Below are 24,407 nucleotides of genomic sequence, written 5' to 3'. Positions count from 1 at the left end.
GGGCACTGCACCTTCCACACCTACTGCAAATTAGATCCACCCACGTTTGCTGCTGCCGGCTGTCCAGATTCTGAACATTCACATTGCACTGAGGATGGATCTGGGACATAATTTTTCCTGGACCAACCTCAAACCTTTGATTAGACTCACCACCATGCAGCTTGACTACGACCCACTGCCCATCTTCACATGACAGCACCAACCCCAACAGCTATATTCACCTAGTTTCTCTTTTGACTACCGCACGACTATCACAGGTTGCTGATGCTCTACGGCACTACACCCAGAACACAGTAGAGGAACCGAACAAAACACAATGCCTTTTTGAGCAATTTTAGTTGCACAATTCACCCTAAACCACCGCAGACAACTAAACCACCATTTCCTGGCACAATTTCAACACAACAATGTCAATCTCTCAAGATCGCATCTCTGGCTTCACTGACTTCAACCATGACGTGAAACAGATTGATATCCTGTGTTCGTGCTTACTCATGGCCCCTCTTCCATGGACTGCCTCTATGCATACCACACCCATCAAAGTTTGCTCCGGCAAATAAATTACCATCTGGCATCGATCGAACCGCCCCCTCAACATACACAGATACAAGTTTCTCTGGCTTGTGTGGCATCCACCTGACGACATCCTCACTTCTGGCACTCCACCCCTGTTTCTTCAACCACGCTGATAGTGTTCCATGTGGACACACTGGACACTTCCCATGTCAGCTACAACCATACCACCTGTTCAGTGTTCAACCATTCCCATGGCAACTTCAAGAAACGGCTTGATTGTCTCTTGCAAAAGTACCAGCCATGGCATGACTGGTCATTCACATCAGTAGCCCCTGCAGAAGCAGTCAATGACCCCCCTCTTGTCTTCCTTTCAGTAGTCTACACTATGGGGGGAGGAGCTCTGTTGGAACATCCAGTTACATATGTTGCTACTTGACTTGGCCACAGATGAAGTATGTTCTTAGCTTCCAAGGAGAAGAATGTGTACCTTTTACCATGTAAATATTTATGCAATGGAACATTATTATCATTGCATATCATGTTGTACCTCAATTATATCTTTCCATCGCTATACACTTTTCACATGATTAGTGGCCTGTCAACAGTATCAAAAGTCTAGCAATTGAAACACTAGAATACAAGTGAAAATTGAAGGACTACCAGATACAAAAATCATTTTATTCAGCTGATGTATTTTCTGTCATAAATGAGCATCCTGGTACATAGCTTTTTGGTCTTACTGGGATGTGAGATCAGTGTGCAGTGAAATGACAGTGACAAAAGACATGGAATGTGAATATGTAAATATACAAATGGTGGTAATATCATGTACAGAAGGTGTAAAGGGCCAGTGAATTGGTGGGGCTGTCATTTGTACTCAGGTGATTCATTTCTGACACAATTATGGCCACACAACAGAAATTAAAAGACTTTGAAAGCCGAATGGTAGTTGGAGCTAGAGGCATGGAACATTGCATTTCGGAAATCATTGAGAAATTCAATATTCTATGATCCATAGTGTCAAGAGTGTGCTCAGAATACCAAATTTCAGGTTTTACCTCTCACCATGGACAACGCCGTGGCTGATGGCCTTCACTTAATATTTTCTTAGAGCTGTCAGTGCTAATAGACTAGCAACACTGAGTGAAATAACCACAGAAACCAATGTGGGACATACATCCATTAGGACAGTGTGGTGAAATTTGATTTTAATGGGCTATGTTAACATATGATCGATGTGACCTTTACTAATTGCAGTGCTTCTCCTGGGCTCGGTACTACATTGGTTGGACCCTAGATGACTGAAAAACCATGGTTTGGTCAGATGAGTCCTGGTAGGATTTGAGTGTGGTGCAGACAAAACACAGCCATGGACCCAAGTTATCCACAAGTGCTGGGCAAGCTGGTGGTGGCTCCATAACAGTGTTACATGAAACAGACTGCATCCTGGGGCCCACCTGAACCAATCATTAATTGGAATTGCTTATGTTAGGCTACTTGGAGACCACTTCCAGCCATTCATGGACTTCAAGTTCCCAAACAATGATGGACTTTTTATGGATGATGATGTGCCACATCAACATGCCACATTTGTTTGCGAGTGGTTTGAAAAACTTTCTGGATGGTTTGAGAGAATGGTTTCGTCATCCAGATCACCTGACAAGAATCCTATCAGATATTTATGGGACATAATCAAGAGTTCAGCTGATGCACAAGAGCCTGCACTGGCAACACTTTTGCAACTATGGATGGCTATAGAGGAAGCATGGTGCAGTATTTCTGCAGGGTACTTTCTATGACTTGATGAGTCCATGCCACGTTGCATTGGTGAATCAGTCTGGACAAAAGGAGGTCCTGCATGATATTAGGAGGTATCCTATGACTTTTGTCACTCAGTGTATGTGTAAAAACAAATTATTATGTTTGTGTTTTTTAAAAAAGGGAACACCAAGTCATTCCATATTGTAGCAAATTTACAGCTAAAGTGATTAAAAGAATGAACAAAAAAGTAATAAAAACAAATTAACTCTAGGAAGAGTGTCAAAAGCATATTTTATTTCTATGACTGGAGCACATTGATGTATGGCTATTCACTATAACTAAGTTTATTCTGTTACCATTCACTGTTATCTTCACAACCTTACTGAGACCAGCCCCAATCCCATTATCAGCACGGCAGAGATAGAAACCCTCATCTTCTGAATTTGCTGCTGGGATTGATAGGGTCCCATTTGACAACACCATGATGTGAACCTCTGATGTATCGAGCGACTGAAAGTCTGATGCTTTCCCACCTAAATTAAAACAAAACAGCAAGAGAGTATTCTTTGAATTAAATAAACCACATCTTCAACAATAGTAAAATTAATTTCCATTTATCAGCAATGATTGTAAAGTCAATTTACCAAAATCTAAAGTGATTTCTAGTTCCTGAGATACATGGCATCCAGTAACAGTTCACTGTAGAAGATACAATGATGAAAATATTAGCTTGCTTAACTGATGTTTGTATAAACAAGGTAAGATAAAAAATATGTGGTTTACAAACTAAGTTCAAAGAGGAACAGCTTTCTGTGTCAATAAGGAAAGGGGAGTAAACCATTTGAAGTGAAGAAGGAAGAACATACGAAGAACATGAGTCCTTAGCTGTGACTTGGAGTCTTAAACTACACTGTATGTTCTCATACTGTATACACATCTGTTTTGTTTGAATATGAGCCATTTGTTGTACGCTACATAAGAAAGCGTACACAAAATCAGCACATTAATGGGTAATTATGTAACAGGACATTCCTGTGCCCATTTAGAATCACTGGCTACATTAAAATTGAAATATATTTTACATCACTTCTTTTTTCTGTTGCATTTATGGAAAATACTGCCTTCCATGCAAAATAAACAATAGTCTGTACCTAAGTGGGGAGATACGGCACATAAGTTCCTCACATACTTGAAAGAGAACTGTGACCAGTCAGTAAATCAACTTTTACTAAAATCATTATTAATTTGTCTGAAATATAAAAATTAAAATTTAAACAGAAACTGTAATCCAATCATTTTCTTTTTCAGCAAATTCATGGAACAGTTTTCATTTTGAAATTTATAAAATAACATTACAATAATTTGTAAAGTAATCACAAAACCATCATTATGAAATAACATTTTTAATGGCTTCAGTAACTTCTTAATGGACTGGATTAACTCTCTCTCTCTCTCTCTCTCTCTCTCTCTCTCTCTCTCTCTCTCTCTCTCTCTGTGTGTGTGTGTGTGTGTGTGTGTGTGTGTGTCTCCTGGTGCTGCAAGCCAGCTAAAATGAAGGACATCAGCAGAAGATGTGCTCTTGGTTAGAGCCCAGCTAACGAACAACCAAGAGCAGTCGCATGAGGTGTGAAAATACTATGAAATGTGACCAAAAAAGTCAGATACAAATTAAAAAAATCAGGAAAGGGTATCTCAGAATATTCTACAGGTGCATAATGGCTGACACAAGGGAAGGCTAAAGGCAGCAAAGCAGACTGTTAATTCAGGCTTAAGGCTGGTCATGTCAATATATTCATCATGTCAATATATTCAAAATGGCTCTGAGCACTATGGGGCTTAGCATCTGAGGTCATCAGTCCCCTAGAACTTAGAACTACTTAAACCTTACTAACCTAAGAACATCACACACATCTATGCCCGAGGCAGGATTCGAACCTGCGACCATAGCAGCCACGCGGTTCCCGACTGAAGCGCCTAGAACTGCTTGGCCATCGTGGCCGGCATATCAATATATTCATCATATATTCACAAATGAGGAAGAATTACACCAGTCTGACATGCTGCTGTAGGAAGTAGTGAGATAAAATATTTGTATGTTGTGTGATAAGTGCACTCTGCAGCTCACAGCAAGATGAACTCAAGCGCATTACTAATCTCACCTTGACCATGCAGCCATGACACAACTGGCTGAGGATAGCCCTCTGCCTTGCAATTAACAAGGAGTGGATTGCCAGCTAGTGTAGACATGTCCTGTGGTTCAACAAGCCATCGTGGGGAAACTGTAAAACAGTGATGCAAGGAATAAAACTACTAGCCTATAAATGAGCAAGGAAGCTTAGCGCAAACCTGAAAAATTGTGTAATTATTTTATTGCAGTCTACCACTGTTAAGGTTTAATTTAAGTAAGTGATTTCACACCTATCACTGCACTGAGATATGCTTGTGTGGCAAATAAGCTTTCTTTCATAAGTAATAAAAGTTATACACTTACATAGATGTACAAAAAATGAAAACAGAAATATATTCAAACTTCCTGGCAGATTAAAACTGTGTGCTGGACCAAGACTCGAACTTGGAACCTTTGCCTTTTGCAGCCATGTGCACTACCAACTGAGCTACCCAAGCACACTCACGACCCGTCATCACGGCTTTACTTTCACCAGAAGGCAAAGGTCCTGAGTTTGAGTCTCAGCACACAGTTTTAATCTGCCAGGAATTTTCATTTCAGCACACACTCCACTGCAAAGTGAAAATTTCATTCTGGAAAGATCCCCCACACTGTGGCTAAGCAATGTCTCTGCACTTTCTTCCAGGAGTCTTAGTCCTGCAAGGTCTGCAGAAGACCTTCTGTGAAGTTTGGAAGTGAGAAGATGAGGTACTGGTGGAAGTAAAGCTGTGATGACAGGTCATGAATCATGCTTGGGTAGCTCAGTTGGTAGAGACCTTGCCTACATAAGGTGAAGGGCCCAAGTTCGAGTCTCGGTTTGGCACACAATTTTAATCTGCCAGGAAGCTTCATAACAATGCACTCTGCTGTAGAGCGAAAATTTCATTCCAAAAATATATTCCCTGTCATTAAAGAGCAGTGTATTAAAATCAAACATCTATGTTTAGATGAATGACAGGAATGAAGTGGGAAACAAAAAATCTGATTGTTGAAGGTGCTTTAAAATAAAGCGAAATGTGTTTGTTCTAAATATGAATTTTATTACAGACACAAGAGATCATATATAACTTGCTAGTTAGTTTCATGTTCCATGAATCATTTGTACGATCAATCATAATGCAGTGGAAAAGGTCGTTTTATACTCACATTACACATGCATTTGTAAATATAACAACATGCTGATCATCTACAGTTTTTTTTCAGTACCGAACTGCAATTGCAAAAAGATGCCTAACAAACAAAAAAAGACAACATGTATAAGACTTATCTTGTATGAAGATGAGTGGTACCTGATATTTATCTGGTGGTTCCCATATTATCTACAAACATAGACTCTGGCAAAAATCTGAGGTAAGTTGTCCATGGGTGTCGGATGAATGTTTTGATACAAGGAATCTAAGACAGCATATATTTTACTATCAACTAACCCAACTTTGTTTTCATGTGTCATAATTCTTTACAGATCAGAGGTGGTTATTACCTATTTATAGTAGTTCTTCAAAATACTGACCATAGTGGTCTGGACAAACTGTTCAGTAACATCTCATGGATTGTACCACATGATCCAGCGTTTCATGGTATTGGCTAATTTATTTCATTGATAATGAATTAATATCTGCATTTTGACAGCTGCTAAAAGGGGGCAGTAAATAAGAAATTATATTATATATATTTATTTGTAGTGTATTGTTTTGTGTTTGTCATGGAAAAATACAAATTGCAAGAGAGAATTTCTGGTCCCTTGTCCTCACTACAGGTGGGTTCTTCTGATCCTGCAGTCTTAGCAAAATCCCCTTCCACAAGTAAGAGGAAGGGAAGATCATGTTGCCTTCAAGACTGTAACTCCAAAAGCAATGGCATCCCAGAGACTGCTTTATTTTGTGGAGTCTGTGGCTGTTCATGTCTGTAAGCCATGCCATCTGTTTTTGGTAATATTGTGAACTGAAGTGAACTACCTATGGACAGCAGAGTATCAAGAAAACCTGGTCATTCTTGTGGTACTAGCCATAGAATCAGGAATGATAGTCAGTCTTGATTTGGAGGAAGTGATAAATGAATTCCCAAATAGCATCCATTTGTCTAAGGCGGCTAAATTTTGGTAACAGTCAAGTAAATGGTTTTGCATCCTGTATTTTGCACGGACTAAATTTCACATTTAAGTGAAATAATTTTGATATAGTGTATTAAACTGTAGCGATTTTCTTCATATTTTTGCTATATATTGTGTCCATATTTGATTTTTCTCTCATAATTATTCGGTAAAAGAGGCTATTGAACTGTAGTAGGAATTTTATTATTTCTGAACATTTAATTTGCACATAAGCTTTCAGTTATACATTAAAGTGTTTAAATATTTCAATAAGTTTAAAATTGAAGTTAGTGACTACAAATTTTTATTGTTGGTAGTCCATAAACCAATAGCAATGCTGAAGTTTTGGAAGGGGAGCATAAAATAAATTACAGCATAGGGGTATTATACAACCTAAATACAGCCCTGCCAGCACACCACCATATCTGAACTGTTTTAAAATTTTGACATCCCACATCAACCAGTCTACAAACTTCTGGCTGTGGATTCTGTCTTCAGAAATTATATGTTCACTGTTCTGCTCAATGAACTAATAATCCCAAAGGTGCTGTTCATTATCCCCTTTACACCAATGGTTAATGGGTTGCCTAACTCATTACAATTCCAAACACAATCAAAAGGAGCTTTGACGCCAACAATCTCAAACTTCACCAACCCATGGCACTGAAAGAATGTGTTTTTAAATGGGGTTTCCTCTTCAAAAAGGATAAGTTTGCCATCCTGCACAGTGTACATTACTCTTTCATGACTACCCCCAACAGAAGGAGCATTTTTGCCATTTCAACTCTTTGGCTAACTCAAGCCATTACTTGCACTTTATTCCTTGTCTGTTCAGACTATTCTCAAGCTTCTTGGGTTGTATCCATACTTTTGTCCAGTCTCCAGAGCAGTAATGCACTTGCAGATATTCAGAATGAGGCTAGCAGAGTTGAAACATATTTTAAACCTCTTGCCCAATGTGGCTTGTTTGACTACATTACAGTCATCTACCTTGTTCCACACCTTACTGCTGCCAACCGAAAATCTCAAATGTTCTAATTCTGCCTGTGTTACACCAGAACTACTTTGACTTTTAAAATCAACTACTCCATCTCCATAATCATGGAGCATTATACACAAATATCACAGCACCAAATGCCAGCCACATCTTCACACAACCAGGTTGCTTCACAACATCCAACATGACAGGGTACACAAACACCACACTGTCAATCATTTCACACTACTCTGTGGCAGTCCATACATTTGTTCATAGTGACAGTGTTTATTTAGCATAGACACATTATTTAATGATACATGTTCACAAAAATATACAATACTTTACACATTTCTGTTTAATTTTTCTCAAAAACAACTGACTTATGACATTTTATGGGAGGCACCTGTGTACATCATTTATAAACTTTATTGAGTTATCTAAACATAAGGATTTTAATGGAGATTCATGATTTTTGTATGTGATTTAACTAGGAAGAGAGTCGAGAATAAGATTGGATTAGGTTTGTGTTCATTTTCCATGTATAAAGTATAAAGTGAACAAAAAATTTGAACTAACATACAGTAATGAAATTAATAAAAATACTTTTGATTTCAAGATACCACCAAAAAGCAGAACTGCATTTTGGCAGATGAACTAGTTGTGGTGGAGGTTGTGTCTAGCTCTGAAAGCCAGCAAGTTTTCTTTTTCTTTGCATGCCTATCAATGACTCAATATGTCTGTGCTTTTTTTTTTCTTTGGTGAGTGGTCTTCTTTAATGCAAAAAAGTGAACTTAATTACTTTTTATCCTGTATATCACTGCAAAATTAGTAATCATCCTTTGAAATAAATTTACTGTTGTTTATTATAATATGGTACTACATCTTTTAGTTTTCTTTCCTTGGAACACTGTCTATTGTCACTTAATGACTGTAAACAAGTGTGTGTTAACATGTAGATACACCAGAATCAAACTTCTAATTATCTAATACTTTTACCATAGATTTTTATCACTGAAATAGTCAAATTTAATAGTGATTCAACATCTCAACAATCTTCACAATGTCAGTGTTGCCATCTCAGACTTCTGAATATGTTGTGGCCATTTAGAATCCTTAATGTTGTTTCATAATGGCCATGAACTTGTTAAAGCAGTCAACTGGTGTGGCACAATGGTGTTTGATTACAGTCACATGCTTTATGTTACGCAGAGCTCACTTTGGGTGAATAATTTATGTAGATAACATTGGAAGAACGGGTGCTTCTATTCCGATGAAAATGCCATGTTACTCAAAGAACACGAATCATTAAATGTAATATTTGAAGCAATGAGGTTTTTAAGTGATGATGAATGCAGAAGTACATTAATTGTGAAATGACATCTTTGAAAAGCTATAAAATTGCAACTGAAAAAAAAAAAAAGAGTTTTGAATGAAGTGACAAATTTTCTCAAGTATCAGTCATATTAATTTGGAATTGGCTTTAACATGACAATGAGGCAAACCAATTATTAATATTTTAAGATATGTGCTTATGTGAAATCTATGCACTTTGAGAGCACCTGAGCAATTCAGTAACTTACACTTACTTACCTTTCACTCGAAGCTGAGCAGAGTAGTTGCCACTGGCGGCATTGTTGGAAGCCACACAAGTGTACATGCCACTGTGTCTTGCTGACAGCTTTGTGAAAACCAGCATGCTGTAGAATTCACTGCTCTCTTTTTCAGTTACCTGCATAAAAGTAGGAATCTTTCATAGGCAAACCAAGAATGTAAAGATTTTACGTAATTTCACTGGATATACCTTCCCATCTGAATGAAAATATCAACATCTCATCTTACTAATTTTTGGAAATTCCAACAATGATTTACTATTAGCAAGTTCAAGGGGATAAGTGTCACAGTCTGTATTGTGTTTAATCACTATCAATTCATTCATTCATAGTGTCCTACAGATCCATGTCATTGATGAAATCCGATTGCATGCAATGTCTTTTTCTTCCAAACAGCAAGAGAGACCTATTGCATTCATTTCTTTGCATTTCAAGAATTAGTATTCCTAAACAACTTTTGCAGACAGTTTTTACTACACAGGAAAAGGGGAACCACTAAGTCATACACATATCAAAAAAAGTTTTGCATCACCCTGGTTCCCAGAACTCCTGAAAGATAGATGTTGACTGTGGATATTGTATCACAGACCATGTCCCTTTGACTGTTCAGAGATGCCAGTAAACCCAACCAAAGATGTAAACAACCATGAATGAGCAGCACCTATTAGACGAAGGGGGTCCGACAGTCTATCCGTTCCAGTCGCTCCACCAGGAAGGAGGTATGTGGCATGTGTTGCCTGTTGTTCAACCATGCCTAGACAGTCAGTACCGCAGTTTTATTGTGTCCGCACTGTTACTTTGTGCCAGTAAGGGCTCTCAACAAGGGAAGTGTACAGGTGTCTCAGAGTGAACCAAAGTGATGTTGTTCGGACATGGAAAAGATACAGAGAGACAGGAACTGTCGAGACATGCCTTGCTCGGGCACCCAAGGGTTACTATTGCAATGGAGATGGCCGCTACCTACAGATTATGGCTCAGAGGAAATCTGACACCAGTTCCACCACGTTGAATAACGCTTTTTGTGTAGCCACAGGATGTCATGTTATGACTCAAACTGTGCTCAATAGGCTAAATGATGCACAACTTCACTCCTGAAGTTCATGGCGAGGTACATCTTTGCAACCACGACACCATACAGTGCAGTACAGATAGGCCTAACAACATGCCGAATGGGCTGCTCAGGATTGGCATCATGTTCTCTCCACCGATGAGTGTCACATATGCCTTCAACCAGACAATAGTCGGAGACATGTTTGGAGGCAACCCGGCCAGGCTGAACACCTTAGACACACTGTCCAGTGAGTGCAGCAAGGTGGAGGTTCCCTGCTGTTTTGGGGTGGCATTATGTAGGGTCGACATACGATGCTGGTGGTCATGGAAGGTGCCGTAATGGCTGTACGAGACATGAATGCCATCCTCCGACCAATAGTGAAACTATATTGACAGTATATTGGCGAGACATTCGTCTTTATGGACGACAATTAACGACCCCATAGTGCACATCTTGTGAATGACTTGCTTCAGGATGATGACATCGCTCGACTAGAGTGGCCAGCATGTTCTCCAGACATGAACCCAATCGAACATGCCTGGGATAGATTGAAAAGGGCTGTTTATGGACCATGTGACCCACCAACTACTCTGAGGGATCTACACCGAATCGCCATTGTGGAGTGGGACAATCTGGACCAACAGTGCCTAGATGAACTTGCGTATAGCATGCCACGACAAATACTGGCAAGCTTCAATGCAAGAGGACATGTTACTGGGTATTAGAGATACCAGAGTGTACAGCAATCTGGACCACCGCCTCTGAAGGTCTCGCTGTATGGTGGTACAACATGCAATGTGTGGTTTCCATGAGCAATAAAAATGGCAGAACTGATATTTATGATGATCTCTATTCCAGTCTTCTGAATAGGTTCCAGAATTCTTGGAACTGAGGTGATGGAAAACTTTTTTGATATGTGTATATTCCTAAGGAAACACTCTTTCATTTCTTTAAAGTCAAAAACTCCTGCAGTTTGAGATTTGTCTGTGCCCACATGTTGCTAAGGTTTTACACATCCTCCATTACAGTCTCGATCTTTCCCCATGCAATTTCCATAGTTTTGGTGCCTTGAAGAAAGACGTTGGTGGCTGTCCATTTCCTTCAGATGAAGAGGTGCACACTTGGGTACAAACAAAGTTCTGTAGGCAACCACAAACATTTTTCCATGAGGGCATTGGCCATCTTGTCTCACAGTGGTATAAATGCATTAACAGTTATAGTGATTACTTTTCAAATAATAGTTTACTCACTTTTTCCTATCTCTCTCCTTATCATTTGGCTGCTCTTTATATAATAAAATAGGTTGGAACAATGTGTTGTTTGTCTAGAGCTGTTTGTACAATTTATGTTTACTTGAAAGTTGGTAAAACATAATGTTTTGGTGCCTTGAAGAAAGACGTTGGTGGCTGTCCATTTCCTTCAGATGAAGAGGTGCACACTTGGGTACAAACAAAGTTCTGTAGGCAACCACAAACATTTTTCCATGAGGGCATTGGCCATCTTGTCTCACAGTGGTATAAATGCATTAACAGTTATAGTGATTACTTTTCAAATAATAGTTTACTCACTTTTTCCTATCTCTCTCCTTATCATTTGGCTGCTCTTTATATAATAAAATAGGTTGGAACAATGTGTTGTTAGTCTAGAGCTGTTTGTACAATTTATGTTTACTTGAAAGTTGGTAAAACATAATGTTTCCTATACGTTTTCTTAGGTTTATAACATGAGGAAAAAGCAGAATGTGAGTTGACTGTGATGAAATGAGTGTTGTTTGTACAGGGTGGTGAGAAATAATGTGTTGTATACTGTGCTTTAATCATATGCCATAAATCAGTCTCTTTGTGGTATTATTGTATTGTTGCTCTGAAATTCTATAGCTCACTCAACAAAGTCTCAGTTCACTTTTCAGTATGGAATGATGGACATTGGAACAGCATTTGTTTATCATAGTTACTTTACACAAATCCTGGACATATGTTACAATGAATCACATATTCAACAGTTCCATCAGGAATGATCACTTGTCCCTGAGATCACACTAATGAAAGTAAGTCCAACTGTAATGACAAAATTTAAGCATCCTTTGGTACAGATTTTGTGCATTGTTTTTACTGTTTTTGACAGGCTCATCAGACGATTTGAAATACTGAATCCCATCATGACTCTGCCAAATCTGCCATCTTTATATGAGGACAACCCTGTGTCATGGTTTGCGCTTGTCGAGCTTCTTTTCAAGTTGTATCATAATGTCTGATGACACATGTGCCTCATCACGTGCATCCATGATCATTCAGGCTTAATTTGCAATCTACTCCTCTCACCACTGCCTCCACCAAAATACGAGTTCGTGGAGAAGACAATCATAGGATGCCTTGCCTGCGCACCACAAGAATTAATAATCAAGATCTTGTATGAGGAACACCTGCGGGACCGAACCGCATCACAATGCTGGCGCCACCTTCGGCTACTTGTGAATGAGTGTACCATGCCGGACATCACACTGTGGGTGGTGTGGTCTGCCAAGCTGCCTAATGACCTACAGATCCACCTGCTACCACACTCCTTCGAGTCAATTGGCTCTCATCTCCACATCACAGACCAACTGTATTCATCGCTATGACAACGCCATCCAGCTCACCACTCAACACTAGCTGGCCCAACTGCTCCTGCTTACTGGCCGTCTGCTGGCAGAGGGAAGGCTTGCTCTGCTTCCAGGCCTTCGACATCGTCTGGCAGCATCCGCTAACTCTCTCCACCATCTGAACACTCCAGGATTGCCCACCATATATGCCGGTATATATGCCAGAACAAATTGGCAAGGACAAGCCTCCTCTGCTCCCGCAGTCTCCACCACCACCACATCCGGCTCATTCATACTGCTGGTACCACAAGGTTTTCGGAAATGATGTTAAGAAGTGACGGTTACCTTGCCAACACCCAAATACCGACCACAGGACCTAAAAGATGCTGAGTCCTGCAGGGAACCTCACAGGCGTCCTCATACATTGTACTCCATCCACTCATCCGGCCGGACGAACGGTCGTTTGTATGTGACTGACATTCTGTCACGGCTCATTTTCCTAGTCGACACTGGTGCTGATGTGTCCATTATACCTACATTGATGGCTCCCCCATCTTTTCACTGACGAAGTCACTTCTACGAGCTGTCAACGCATTGACATTACAAACCTCAGGCTCTGTCAGAGGTACGGTGAACCTATCTCATTCTCAGTGTTTTCCATGGACTTTCTACATTGCCGACATCAATCAACCAATTCTTGGTATGGATTATTTGTCCCATTACAAACTCTCTCCAGACATAGTTCAGGGCTCAGTGCTACACCAACCCACTAACACTCAGATGCTGTGCTCCCTCACTTATGTTCCACACTCTATTTCTCGCGTGACATGTGACTTAGTAGGCAAGTACTCCACCCTTGCAGGTGACACTATCTACTTTCAGAATATGACTCGGCGGCACAACTCCGCTGGGAAAACAACGAACTGAAACAACGCATAGCACACACTTACAACGAGCCTGTTGCGGCTCATACCTCGCTGATGAAACTGCAGCCCACAGTTCCGCCACCTAATCGAGCTTCTCTGGCTGACACCAGCTCAGACACAGTTAGTCCAAAAACATTAATTGCGTGTGACAATTCGCATCTTGTAGACTCCACATCCCTGACATGCTCGCCTCGTTCAGTGTCATGTGCTTCAAACAATGCCCACCACATAGGCAGCCACCCCACATGTTGATAAACATTTCCCCTCTCTTTTGCACCAGCCATGCCATTCGGTGACCATTGCTGTTCCACGCATGACACTCTTGCCCGCGCCTGTTATCGAGTGCAAGGTTGACAGCAGACAGTTGTTCCCGATTCCGAACCACTCCGCACTTCCCACGCAGCCGTCCTCTCCAAACAAGCGCATGCCACGCTCACGTACTAAGCATGTGACTTTCAGGCTGCCCTTTCCCACTCGTGCTAACAGCTACACCTCGTTGCACCCTACTTGTCCAAAAACTTCCAATACAACTTCATGCCATTCAGCCCGAAAAACACAGCACAAACGTGGCAGCATTTCATTGACTCCATCTTACAACAGTTCAAGTTTTGCTTCGCATATCTGGATGACTTACTCTTTTCAGCAAATCAGCTGAGGAACATGAAAATCATTTATCCACGGTCCTCTAGACCTGGAACTCCAATAGTGTCAAGGTCAACAAAGACAAACTCCAATTGCGTCTGCCCTCCATCACTTTCTTGGGTTACACCATCTCCGCCAACGGAATACAGCCTCCCAAATCTTGCATGCATGCCATCATGTCACTGCTGCCCCCAGCTACTTACAAAGAACTCTGACATTTCCTGGGCACAATAAATTACTACCGTCGTCACCTGCCCTCTTCCGCCACCGTACAGGCCCCGCTGATTGGTCCCCTGTCGGGTAAACAGACTTCAGGACTCAAACCCGTTAGCTGGACTGCACCTAAGCTGGAGGCCTTCAATGCACTAAAGACTTCTTTAGCTCACGCCATGATGCTCGCCCTCCCCGACCCCTCGACCAAGTTGTTCATCAGTGTGGACGCCAATGACATCGCGGTGGGAGTGGCACTACAGCAACGCAAGGCAGACATGGTTTCCCCTCTTCATTTCTTCTCTAAAAAGTATCAACAGCTCGTTCTTCATCCTCATGGATCACAAACCACTTGCAGATGCTTTCTGCAACCCCCCTAAAGACCCACCCCCTCAGCATTTCTGCCACTTTGATATAGCCTCCCAATTCACAGCTGACTTTCGCTACATCAAAGGCATGGACAACACATCTCATGGATCAATACCATTTCGTGCATCATTGACTTAGCCAAGCTGGCCGCCCTACAAGCCTCCAACGAGGAATCTCAAGCTCTCCTCACAGACAATCAACCGTCCCTTGTGTTTACCAAAACTAAATTCCTTGGTGTTGTGGACGAGGTGTGGTGAGGCTCTTCTACTGGTACCTTAAGCCCATTGCTCCAGCCCTCTCTGCACTAGTAGGCCTTTGACACGCTGCATAACCTCGCTCACCCTGGCATCCGTGTCACTACACAGCTCGTCTCTGAGTGTTTTGTTTGGAAAAATATAAAACGGAACTGTCAGACCTGGGCACACAGCTGCATCCCCTGTCAACGCAACAAAATCGGCCACCACCCCACCCCACCACTGGGCAAGTTCGACATCACCCCAGGACGATTTTGTCATGTACATATCAATATTATCGGTCCTCTTCCACCGTTGGAGGGCCACAGATATATTTTACCGACAACTGATCGCATGTTTCCACCCCCCCCCCCCCCCCCTCAGATTTCATAAGTTGCATGCGCATTCACTTCAAACATGCGTGCCTGCACCCACCTATCAGCCACTCCCCGCCGGACACTTGCACACCAACCGCTCTCAACACTTGCTCCCACGTGATGCTGAGAGATGATTCGGTCTGACAGGGTCCCTTTAAAGTCCTCTAGCAGGGCGATACAACTTTCGACATCATCGTCAAAGGCTGTCCAAAAACTGTCTTGTTATACCAACTCAAACCAGCATCCGTGGACCCTGACACCCATCTGCTGGCTCAGTCACATTCTCCTAACAACCCTCCTGTCAGTCTCCCTCCCGCCGTGAAGTCCGACAATGTTTCTCCTAGGGCCACATGCCGATTTTATCATGGGATGCCCGTCTGTCGCCTACCCGATTTCATACACCTATACAGAAGAAAAATAATCACAAAGAAAAGGAGCGCTACTTTAAAAACAATAATAAAATTCTTTAACTAGATGTGAGATATTTGAAGCCAATGTCTCACAATGAAAGGACAAACCATAAAGAAGAAATCTGTAATTATAAGAATGAGTGTAAAACAAAAATAGCGTTTTTCGCCTTAGAAAACATCAAAGAAGAACAGGCAAGACTTTCCCACGTAAATGGATGGAAGTGTGGAGCTTCTTTGTGACTGGTTGACCCTCATGCTCTCTAGCTTTAATGTTGATGTCATTTGTGCTAACATGCTCATTTGGCTTAATGAGTAATAAAGTAGTTACTGTGCATTTAAATGGTGTTGATCGTACTTCATTCCAATCAACTAGGCCAGTTAACTAAAGTGGTGACCCCAATTTCACAGATTATTTATAATATTCAACATTGGGCCAACATAGGTCGTTTGTTTACAATCACACATTTAGATCATCAGCAAGAGGATGGGTTCCCTCTTCGGAAGGAAGATCATATTAATTCTTCAGAAGGAAGAATCAAATGGCAAACTTCAAATTACCATTATTTATTCAAAACAAGAATACTCAAATCAGAGAGGAAATGAGGCACTGACTAATTAATTTCATGGACCATAGTGCTAATGGCAGACCAATATGTGAATAAAACACTGGACAGTGTGTTACGTTGTCAATATAACCATGAATCCAATAGATATGCACACATGGGACAGTTTTACAATCAGCCAGTATTGCTCAAGAGAGAACTGGACTGGATTTTACTGTGCCAGTTTATAACCTGATGTTTCCGCCTCTGTTGGTATGGTGTGATGTGTGCTCCAGTGACACAACAGCTCCAGTATTAACTGCACAGTCACGTGAAATGTGCATTGGGTGTTCAATCATGCTGTGATCATGGCAGGAACTTTGATCTTATGAATCTGGCAACAAAATGACTCTCCAGCGAGTGGCCGTTGCTGAACAGCTGCAAGTGGGAATCATTCCAAAGTTACTAGCATTCCAACCCAGCCACTCACAGACTTGGTTTCAAATAATTTAATTCATTTTACAAAGTTGTGGAGTGGTAGATGATACATATAAATTTGTAGCAGTGCTGAAAAATTTAGCCAAATCTTCTCATATTGATGTTACTGCTGCTCCTCCTACTTTAAACAAGTTTGATATGATAAAGAAAGGCATTACTGTCACGCTTTTTGCAGACACATGAACAAAAAATACGCAAGGTCTTGTATGAAGAGGACATCAGAAGCAGAACACCTTCACAACTGTGGCACCACATGAGTCATACAGTTGGACCCGATATATTTTCAGATGACACCTTATGGAGAATATGGCTGCTCCCGCCTTCACCATCACTGCAAGCTATTCTTATTTCAAGAGAGCATGAGACTGTAGATATCAAATGACACTTGGCCGAGAGGTTCCATGCAGTACTGCAATCACATAAGGAAGCGGATTCGCATGTAAGAAGTATTAATACTATGCAGGGAGCCATGTTGCCATGATAGGAGAGGGGTGGTTCTGGAAAAGTACAAACACCTGTGAACTTGAACTTAACTGGCAGTATGAAATGTGAGGGATCATGGGGTCTACAGAGATGATGCAGAATGCTGATTAACAGAGCTTCAGCAGAAGTAGATGACTCCTCCCAGTGGAAGACTGTTGACCTAATGTTCTCGGCCTTGCACAGAGAGAATAGCAACACAATGCATAACAGTGGCTCACTGCCGAAGGACATGTTCTTTCATGAGAAATTCAGAGTAACATCACATGCAAATATATTTACCCTTGCTATTTCACATATCAGCAACAACACACTACTATCAGTGCAGCTGACAACAAGACTCAAAAGGACTGCACCCTACAAGGATTAGGATAACATTTCATTTTCCCAGCTTAAGGACCCAAGGATTTATGTGCAATCTTAAGAACCCAAGGATTTATGTAAAGGGTAGGGTGTCTGGCCGCCACTTCCTGGTAGACTGGTTAAGCAGTAAGCACTGCACCACAGGAACATTCCCACTCAGGCAACAAACCAATAAGCACCTTGCTATGTGCCGTTAATTACTTACCAGTGTGTCATTGCGGAACATGCCACCTTACAGCAGATTTTCAATTGTGGTGCACTTCCAACTGGAATTTTGTGATAGCAGATGTATCTGTACCAGTTATAGGGGAGCATTTCTTTGTCACAAAAAACTTTCACTAGATTTAGCAAAGGAAAGATTAGTTCTATTGCTGGACATTCAGTGCAGGAACACATGGAGAATGTAGCCACAACAGCACAGAGAGATAAAAGAAAACATTTAACAAAAATTATATCACTACAGAAGAGGAGATCTCCAGGACTCACACCAAATTGCAGGAGATGATAAAGCAGATATTGTTACTACATCAAGGAAATTCAGAGTTAGAGGAATCAATAAGGAATTGTCCAGAACAGATGGAGAGCACTACCAGCCTTGCAGCATCAGGAGCAGCCACTATGGTGGAACAGACAAGGTACAAAGGTTTGTGGTGTGCAAACCACTAAAATTTTACCTGGTCATGTCGGCAAAAGGAAACATGTGGTCAGTAAAAATGTGGACTAAAAGCATTCAGAGGTGTTGTTCATGGGATGAGGCTTTACTTTCATCCATTGCAAGGTCCCACCATCTACGCAAGACAAGGAGATTTGCACCAAATAGATGCTGAGCAGGTAAACAAATTGTAAACAAACTTTTGCTCTTAGGCATAGTTCAGCTTTCTGCCAGCAACGGGGCATCACAGATCCATTTAATACCTGAGAAGAACAATTACTGTAGATTATAGATCACTTACTGTAACACCAATATCGATTGTAAGTAGTTTATACTGTGTAATTACGTGTATGTAACTATGAAGTAGTTGTTCTTTACTGATTAAGTTCATTGAGTTGTGAAAGGAAAGTTGATATGTGTAACATATGTAATATAAAAACTTAAAAGATGTTTAAAAATAATGAAATTTTGTAAATTATGCCTGTTTATAAAAGAGAATTTGTAATTTGAATACTGGTTCATGTTTAAGAAAATTGTATGATGTAACTTAAAAGGTGTAGGGAACCCCCTCCGCTGCGGAAGAGACTTGGCATGCGGTAAAAGGTGGATTTGGCGGTCAATCTGGGTGGCAAGAGAGAGCGCACATTACACAGTCAGAGGCCAGCAGTTGTACAGTCAATACCGTGGGTGCCAAGTGAGGCATTCGGAAGCCGATTTATGTTGAAATTGCCTCGAATGTGGTTTCAGTTATAATATGGCGCTCTTGTATTATGGAATGGCTCTAAAATGATTAATATGTTGCCAAGAAGAAATCTGAAAAGAGCCTTAAACTGCAAGAGGTGAGACCAGATAGCCGCCATGTGCTTGCCACCACTATTGCGCCACTGCTTCGCCAACTTCAGGAAATTAGATATGTATCTTAGTATGGAGCAGTATGTTTGTGTGTGTGCTTTTTCAATAATAATTCAAGTGATAAAAACATGTGTGTGAACTTTGAAATTGTCCTGATCATGAAACCTATGCAGGTTCCTATCCTAAATCTGCTTAAGACCAAGTATTCTGTTTCTGAATAATCAGTGAATTGTTTTTACTTTGAATGTGCCAAAGTTTCAGTGCTAAAGTGTATAAATGATGCTAGTTAAACAACCTGCTTCACAGGTAATGAAAAAGGCATGTAATTTGACTTACAGGAAATTTGATTTTGTTTTGACTGTTACCATAAACTAATTTCTGAAGTTTTATTTGAGAATAACATTTGAGCAAATTGCTATATACTGTTGAAATACAAACAAATTCAAGTGGGGTTAGAAAGCCACATTAGTGTAATGCAGTTTGTCTCTGAAATAATTACAGAATTTGCCTGTAGAGTATATGACAGTTGATGGGCCCCAACTATATTCTTTTCTATTATGAGAAAGATAAACTAAATATTGCTTTTGCTAAAGGAATCAGAAGTATTTCCATAAAAGAGAGGGTATACAAAAGTGTTATTTTATTGCATTTAGTGTCTCTGTGTTAGTTGAACCAGGACTTTTGTCGTGCTTCACTTAGACTCGTGATGTCTTAGATAACTTTTTGGTGCTGAATTGGTTAATAGTTGAGATGATGATTATCATTAACAGGAGTAAAGTACCATCTGTCCTTCTGTGTCTACTAATTTATGCGAATGATAACTACTGCTAACCACTGTTCAGTTCATCTGGTAGTTGTGTGTATTCATTGCAGTTCACAAAGGGAGAAAGAATGAAAGTCCCTGTCTCGGGTTCTTCGGCCGACGTTCATCTAATGATTTTTCTGACGTTTTGCCAGCACAAGTGGCTGTCATTGTCAAAGCTTCACCCTCCATTGCCGGTGGTGAACTGGAGGCAATGGAGGGTGAAGCTTTGACAATGCCAGCCACTCATGCTGGCGAAACGTCAGAAAAATCATTAGATGAACATCGGCCAAAGAACCCGAGACAGAAGCCAATAGGCAGTTTGTCAACAAGTGGCCACGAAAGCCTTAACAATTTTGTAATGAAAGTCCCTGTTGCAAAATTACAGTTAAATTGTTTGAACTTAATGTTTCCACATTATTATGCCTAATTAGGCTGACGACTGTTTATTATTTCATTCACAAAAACTTTCACTACTTTCATCATTTCCTAAATTAAAGTCTTTCTCCTAATTGCCATTTATACAAAATTCATGTTCGATACCCCCTGACCAATAGGTAAACACACGGTCAAACTTCAAAATTCTTCCCAGAGGGTAATGTTAGTTGTCAGGGCATTATACTTAGTGCAAACTTGCAGTAATACACATTATATTACCTCCTTTACTATACCATTTAGGAATCCTTTGCCCAACTTACAGGATTTTTTAGACCCTCTGGCAGATGAAAATATGTTTAGTGCGATAGATTCCAAAAAGCTGTATCATCAGATTCCTATGGCGCCAAAAGACATTCCAGAAAGGTCAATTACCATGCCCTCTCACCTTTTTGAATTCATGTGAATGCCTTAAGTGTTAAAAAATGCATTTTATTGACTCAATATTAGGAGAGTTTCCATTCTGTTTGTGTTACTTGGATGGTATTCTGGTTTTCTCAAAGTCAGCAGAACAGCATAAAACGCATTTAAAAATTATGTTTGATACTCTGAGGATATATGGTGCCATGGTCAACGAAGAAAAGTGCAAACTTTAGAAAAATTAAATAACCTTTTTGGATTATTCTGTAACTAAATCTGGTATTACCCCAACAACTGATAGGACTGAAACTATCCACTCCATGCCTGGACCTGCAACCATCAAAGAGCTTGACGATTTCTTTAACAGTCAACTTCTGCAGGAGACATTTGCCTCAAGCAGAGCAATTGCAGGCACCTTCACATATGCCTTGATGGGGAATATAATCACGGGATGCATGTGCTAAAGTGGACAGATGATATTCAACAGGCTTTCAAGAAGATAAAATGCAGCTTAGAAAACAGGCAGTTACATTAGCACAGCTGATAGAGTATTCCCCTTTAACTATGACAGCAGATGTGAGTGATGTTGCAATCGCAGTAGTTCTGCATAAGGTAATCAATAGAAAACCTTACCCACTGAGGTTCTTTTCAAAAAAACTAACTGTGGCTCAGTGCAAGTGGTCAGCAATTGACTGGGAATTGCTCACAGTTTATGAAGCAGTCAGGCACTTCAAGGAAAACATCAAAGGCTGACAGTTCACAATATTAATGGACCACTGTCTCCTGATCAACGTGATAAGTAATTCTAGTAAAGATTATGTACTTCAACATTTTTGGAACTTGGATTCGATCAGCCAGCTCTCAAAAGATGTGGTACACATTAGAGGAGCAGTTAACATTGTGGTTGACTACCTTTTCAGAATAAATTTACTGTCAATATGCCTCAACCTAGATGGCATCGCAGCAACCCAAGAAAATGATGAGGAGCTCCAACAATCATTATGAAACCCACAGTTGTAATGAAACAACAGAACAAGTCTAAAATGTGAATGCAGGCAAATGACTGATACAGAAGTGAAATTATGGTGTGGCACATCACTAAGACACACCAGATTGTTCATGCCATGTACAGGAAATATGTGTAATTAGTCATCAAGGGACAGTTGTGAAAGACTTTGACAGTGTTGTGAAAGTTGTGAAGGAAGGTGGATCAATCAAGAGAGGGACAATAGGAAACTTTGTGAGTGACAAGTGTATTCTTAAGGATGTTGTGTACGTTCCTGAACTTGTTAGAAATCTGACATCTGTGTATGCTATCACTGACAAAGTTTACAATGTTGTTTTTGGAAAACATTCTGTTCAAATTTATAAAGATAAAATACTCATTTTAAACAGACCAAAGCCCGCATCTCGTGGTCGTGCGGTAACGTTCTCGCTTCCCACGCCCGGGTTCCCGGGTTCGATTCCCGGCGGGGTCAGGGATTTTCTCTGCCTCGTGATGGCTGGGTGTTGTGTGATGTCCTTAGGTTAGTTAGGTTTAAGTAGTTCTAAGTTCTAGGGGGACTGATGACCATAGATGTTAAGTCCCGTAGTGCTCAGAGCCATTTGAAACCATTTGAAACAGACCAAAAACAAGAAATGGATTGCCTGTAGTGACAATTAAACCAGAAATGCAGTCATTGCAACCAGAAAAAGAAAAACAAGAATGTCATTAGAAGCTAGGTCACATGCATGTAAGTTGTGCTTCAAAAATCAAGAAAATTTGTGATCGAGTTCCTACTAAATTACATTCAGTGGAAAAATTATGTGTACCTTGTGTATGAGCTAAACTATCAAGAAAGCCGTTTTCTACTGTTGGAGAAAGATCTACAAGACAACTTAAACAATAAACACTGATCTGTATGGAGAGCTAGATTTCCCAACATATAACGGATAATTTGAAAACCTGGGAGCTTATGGAAGACCAGGTAATATGCAAGACAGAGATTACTACTAAAACATTGTGCACAAGTTAATAAGAGTGAAAAGCTAAATGCATGGTCAGTTTTTCAAATCTCATCCGATGCAGTCCCCAACAATCAGTCTTTCCTTCTCATACCGCATGGTAAATCTCCCCTGACCCGTGGTTCTGGATGACTTTTCTGAAATCTGCCCCTTTTCATAGACCTCTCCAGTCCTTTTCATTCACCCTTCTTCCTTCCCCTTCAACCCTTCTGCCTGAAGAAAGAGCCACTCACTCCGAAAGCGTGTCAGTCACAACGGTCTTTTATATGAGTGTTCTGCCACTGCTTGGTGGGTAAATTTTTTATCTATCCAATTAAATAATTGAGTTGTAGGCAGGTGCACAAAAGTGAATGAAAACTTGTTAGCCTCTAGATGAATGCTTTAATAAGCTAGAGGCACATGAACACTTGGTCACACACACACACACACACACACACACACACACACACACACACATATACCACCACCACCACCACCATCATCTCTGCAACTACATTGTGCTGGCTGAACACACAATACCAGATTGCAATTTGGCAAATGGTCAGGGGAGTGTGTGTATTGGGTGGGGTGGATAAAGAGAGAATATGGCGGGACCTGCGAGGAGGGGCTGGCATGGGGTAGCTGACATCTTAGAGGGAGGCAGCAGGGTGTGGGATAGGAATGCAAGAGGGGCAGACTGCATGTGCTAGACAGCTGGGAATGCAAGACTAGATATACTAAGTTCATGTGGCGTCCATGACAATGATGTAAAGGTGCAAATTGAGAGAGGATGACATGGTGAGTGAGGGAGCTTCACGAAAGCTGGTGCTGGAGGGAAGGATCTAGATGGCACAGATTGTGAAGCACTCATTAAACTAAAGCATGTTGCACTCAGCAGTGTGTTATGAGAGTGTATGGTCAACTCTTTTCTTGATTCAGTTTGGCAGTGGGCATTCATTCTGGTTGACAGCTGGTTAGTAGTCATGACCACATAAAATGCTGAGCAAAAATTGTAACAGAGCTGGTACATGACAAGGACCACTGCAGATACACCATCAAATTCCAGACTAAACTGGAGAAATTTCTTTTTGTTTATGCCGTGATAGCTGTCCAAAAGCAAGTGCTGTTGGCGGTTAGTGGGCTTGATATGGGCAGAGTTATGGATGGTGCCATCAGAGAGGTGGAGATCAACGTCTCATTGCGCTGAGGAGGATGAGGCGAAGCAGATAGGAGAAGTGTTGAGATTGTGTATGAATGAGGATAGGTGTTTTGTCTCTGTGTTCAGGTCCTGAAGATATCATTAGATAACCTGAACCAGCAAGAAGTTTTGAATGTTTGAAGACTACAAATTCCTCCGAAAAACCCATGAACAGGTTAGCATATACGGTGTAAATGCATTACTGGGGATAGTAATTGTCGAAAAAATATATCAAAGTAAAAGACTTTGCAAATATTAATCTTTGAAGTTGGAAAGGTGTAACTCAGATTGTTGAAAATGCTCTCGTGAACTTCTTTCCGT

The 24,407-nt window shown here is 40.7% G+C and overlaps 1 protein-coding gene across 1 annotated transcript in view; it reads right to left on the bottom strand.

Annotated features, from left to right (window-relative positions):
• LOC126456738 (Down syndrome cell adhesion molecule-like protein Dscam2) overlaps positions 1-24,407 on the bottom strand; it is a 427,689-nt gene that overhangs the window by 156,492 nt on the left and 246,790 nt on the right. The window contains exons 12-14 of the mRNA XM_050092487.1: positions 9,103-9,241; positions 4,428-4,556; positions 2,634-2,801 (exon numbers count right to left, since the gene is read on the bottom strand). Of these exons, the coding sequence (XP_049948444.1) occupies positions 2,634-2,801; positions 4,428-4,556; positions 9,103-9,241 (436 nt within the window). The remainder of the gene's footprint in view (positions 1-2,633; positions 2,802-4,427; positions 4,557-9,102; positions 9,242-24,407) is intronic.

This window comes from Schistocerca serialis, chromosome 1 (assembly GCF_023864345.2).
Source record: "Schistocerca serialis cubense isolate TAMUIC-IGC-003099 chromosome 1, iqSchSeri2.2, whole genome shotgun sequence".
NCBI classification, from domain to species: Eukaryota; Metazoa; Arthropoda; class Insecta; order Orthoptera; family Acrididae; genus Schistocerca; species Schistocerca serialis.
Note: the sequence above shows the minus strand (reverse complement) of the source record. Positions and strands in the feature narration are given on the sequence as shown.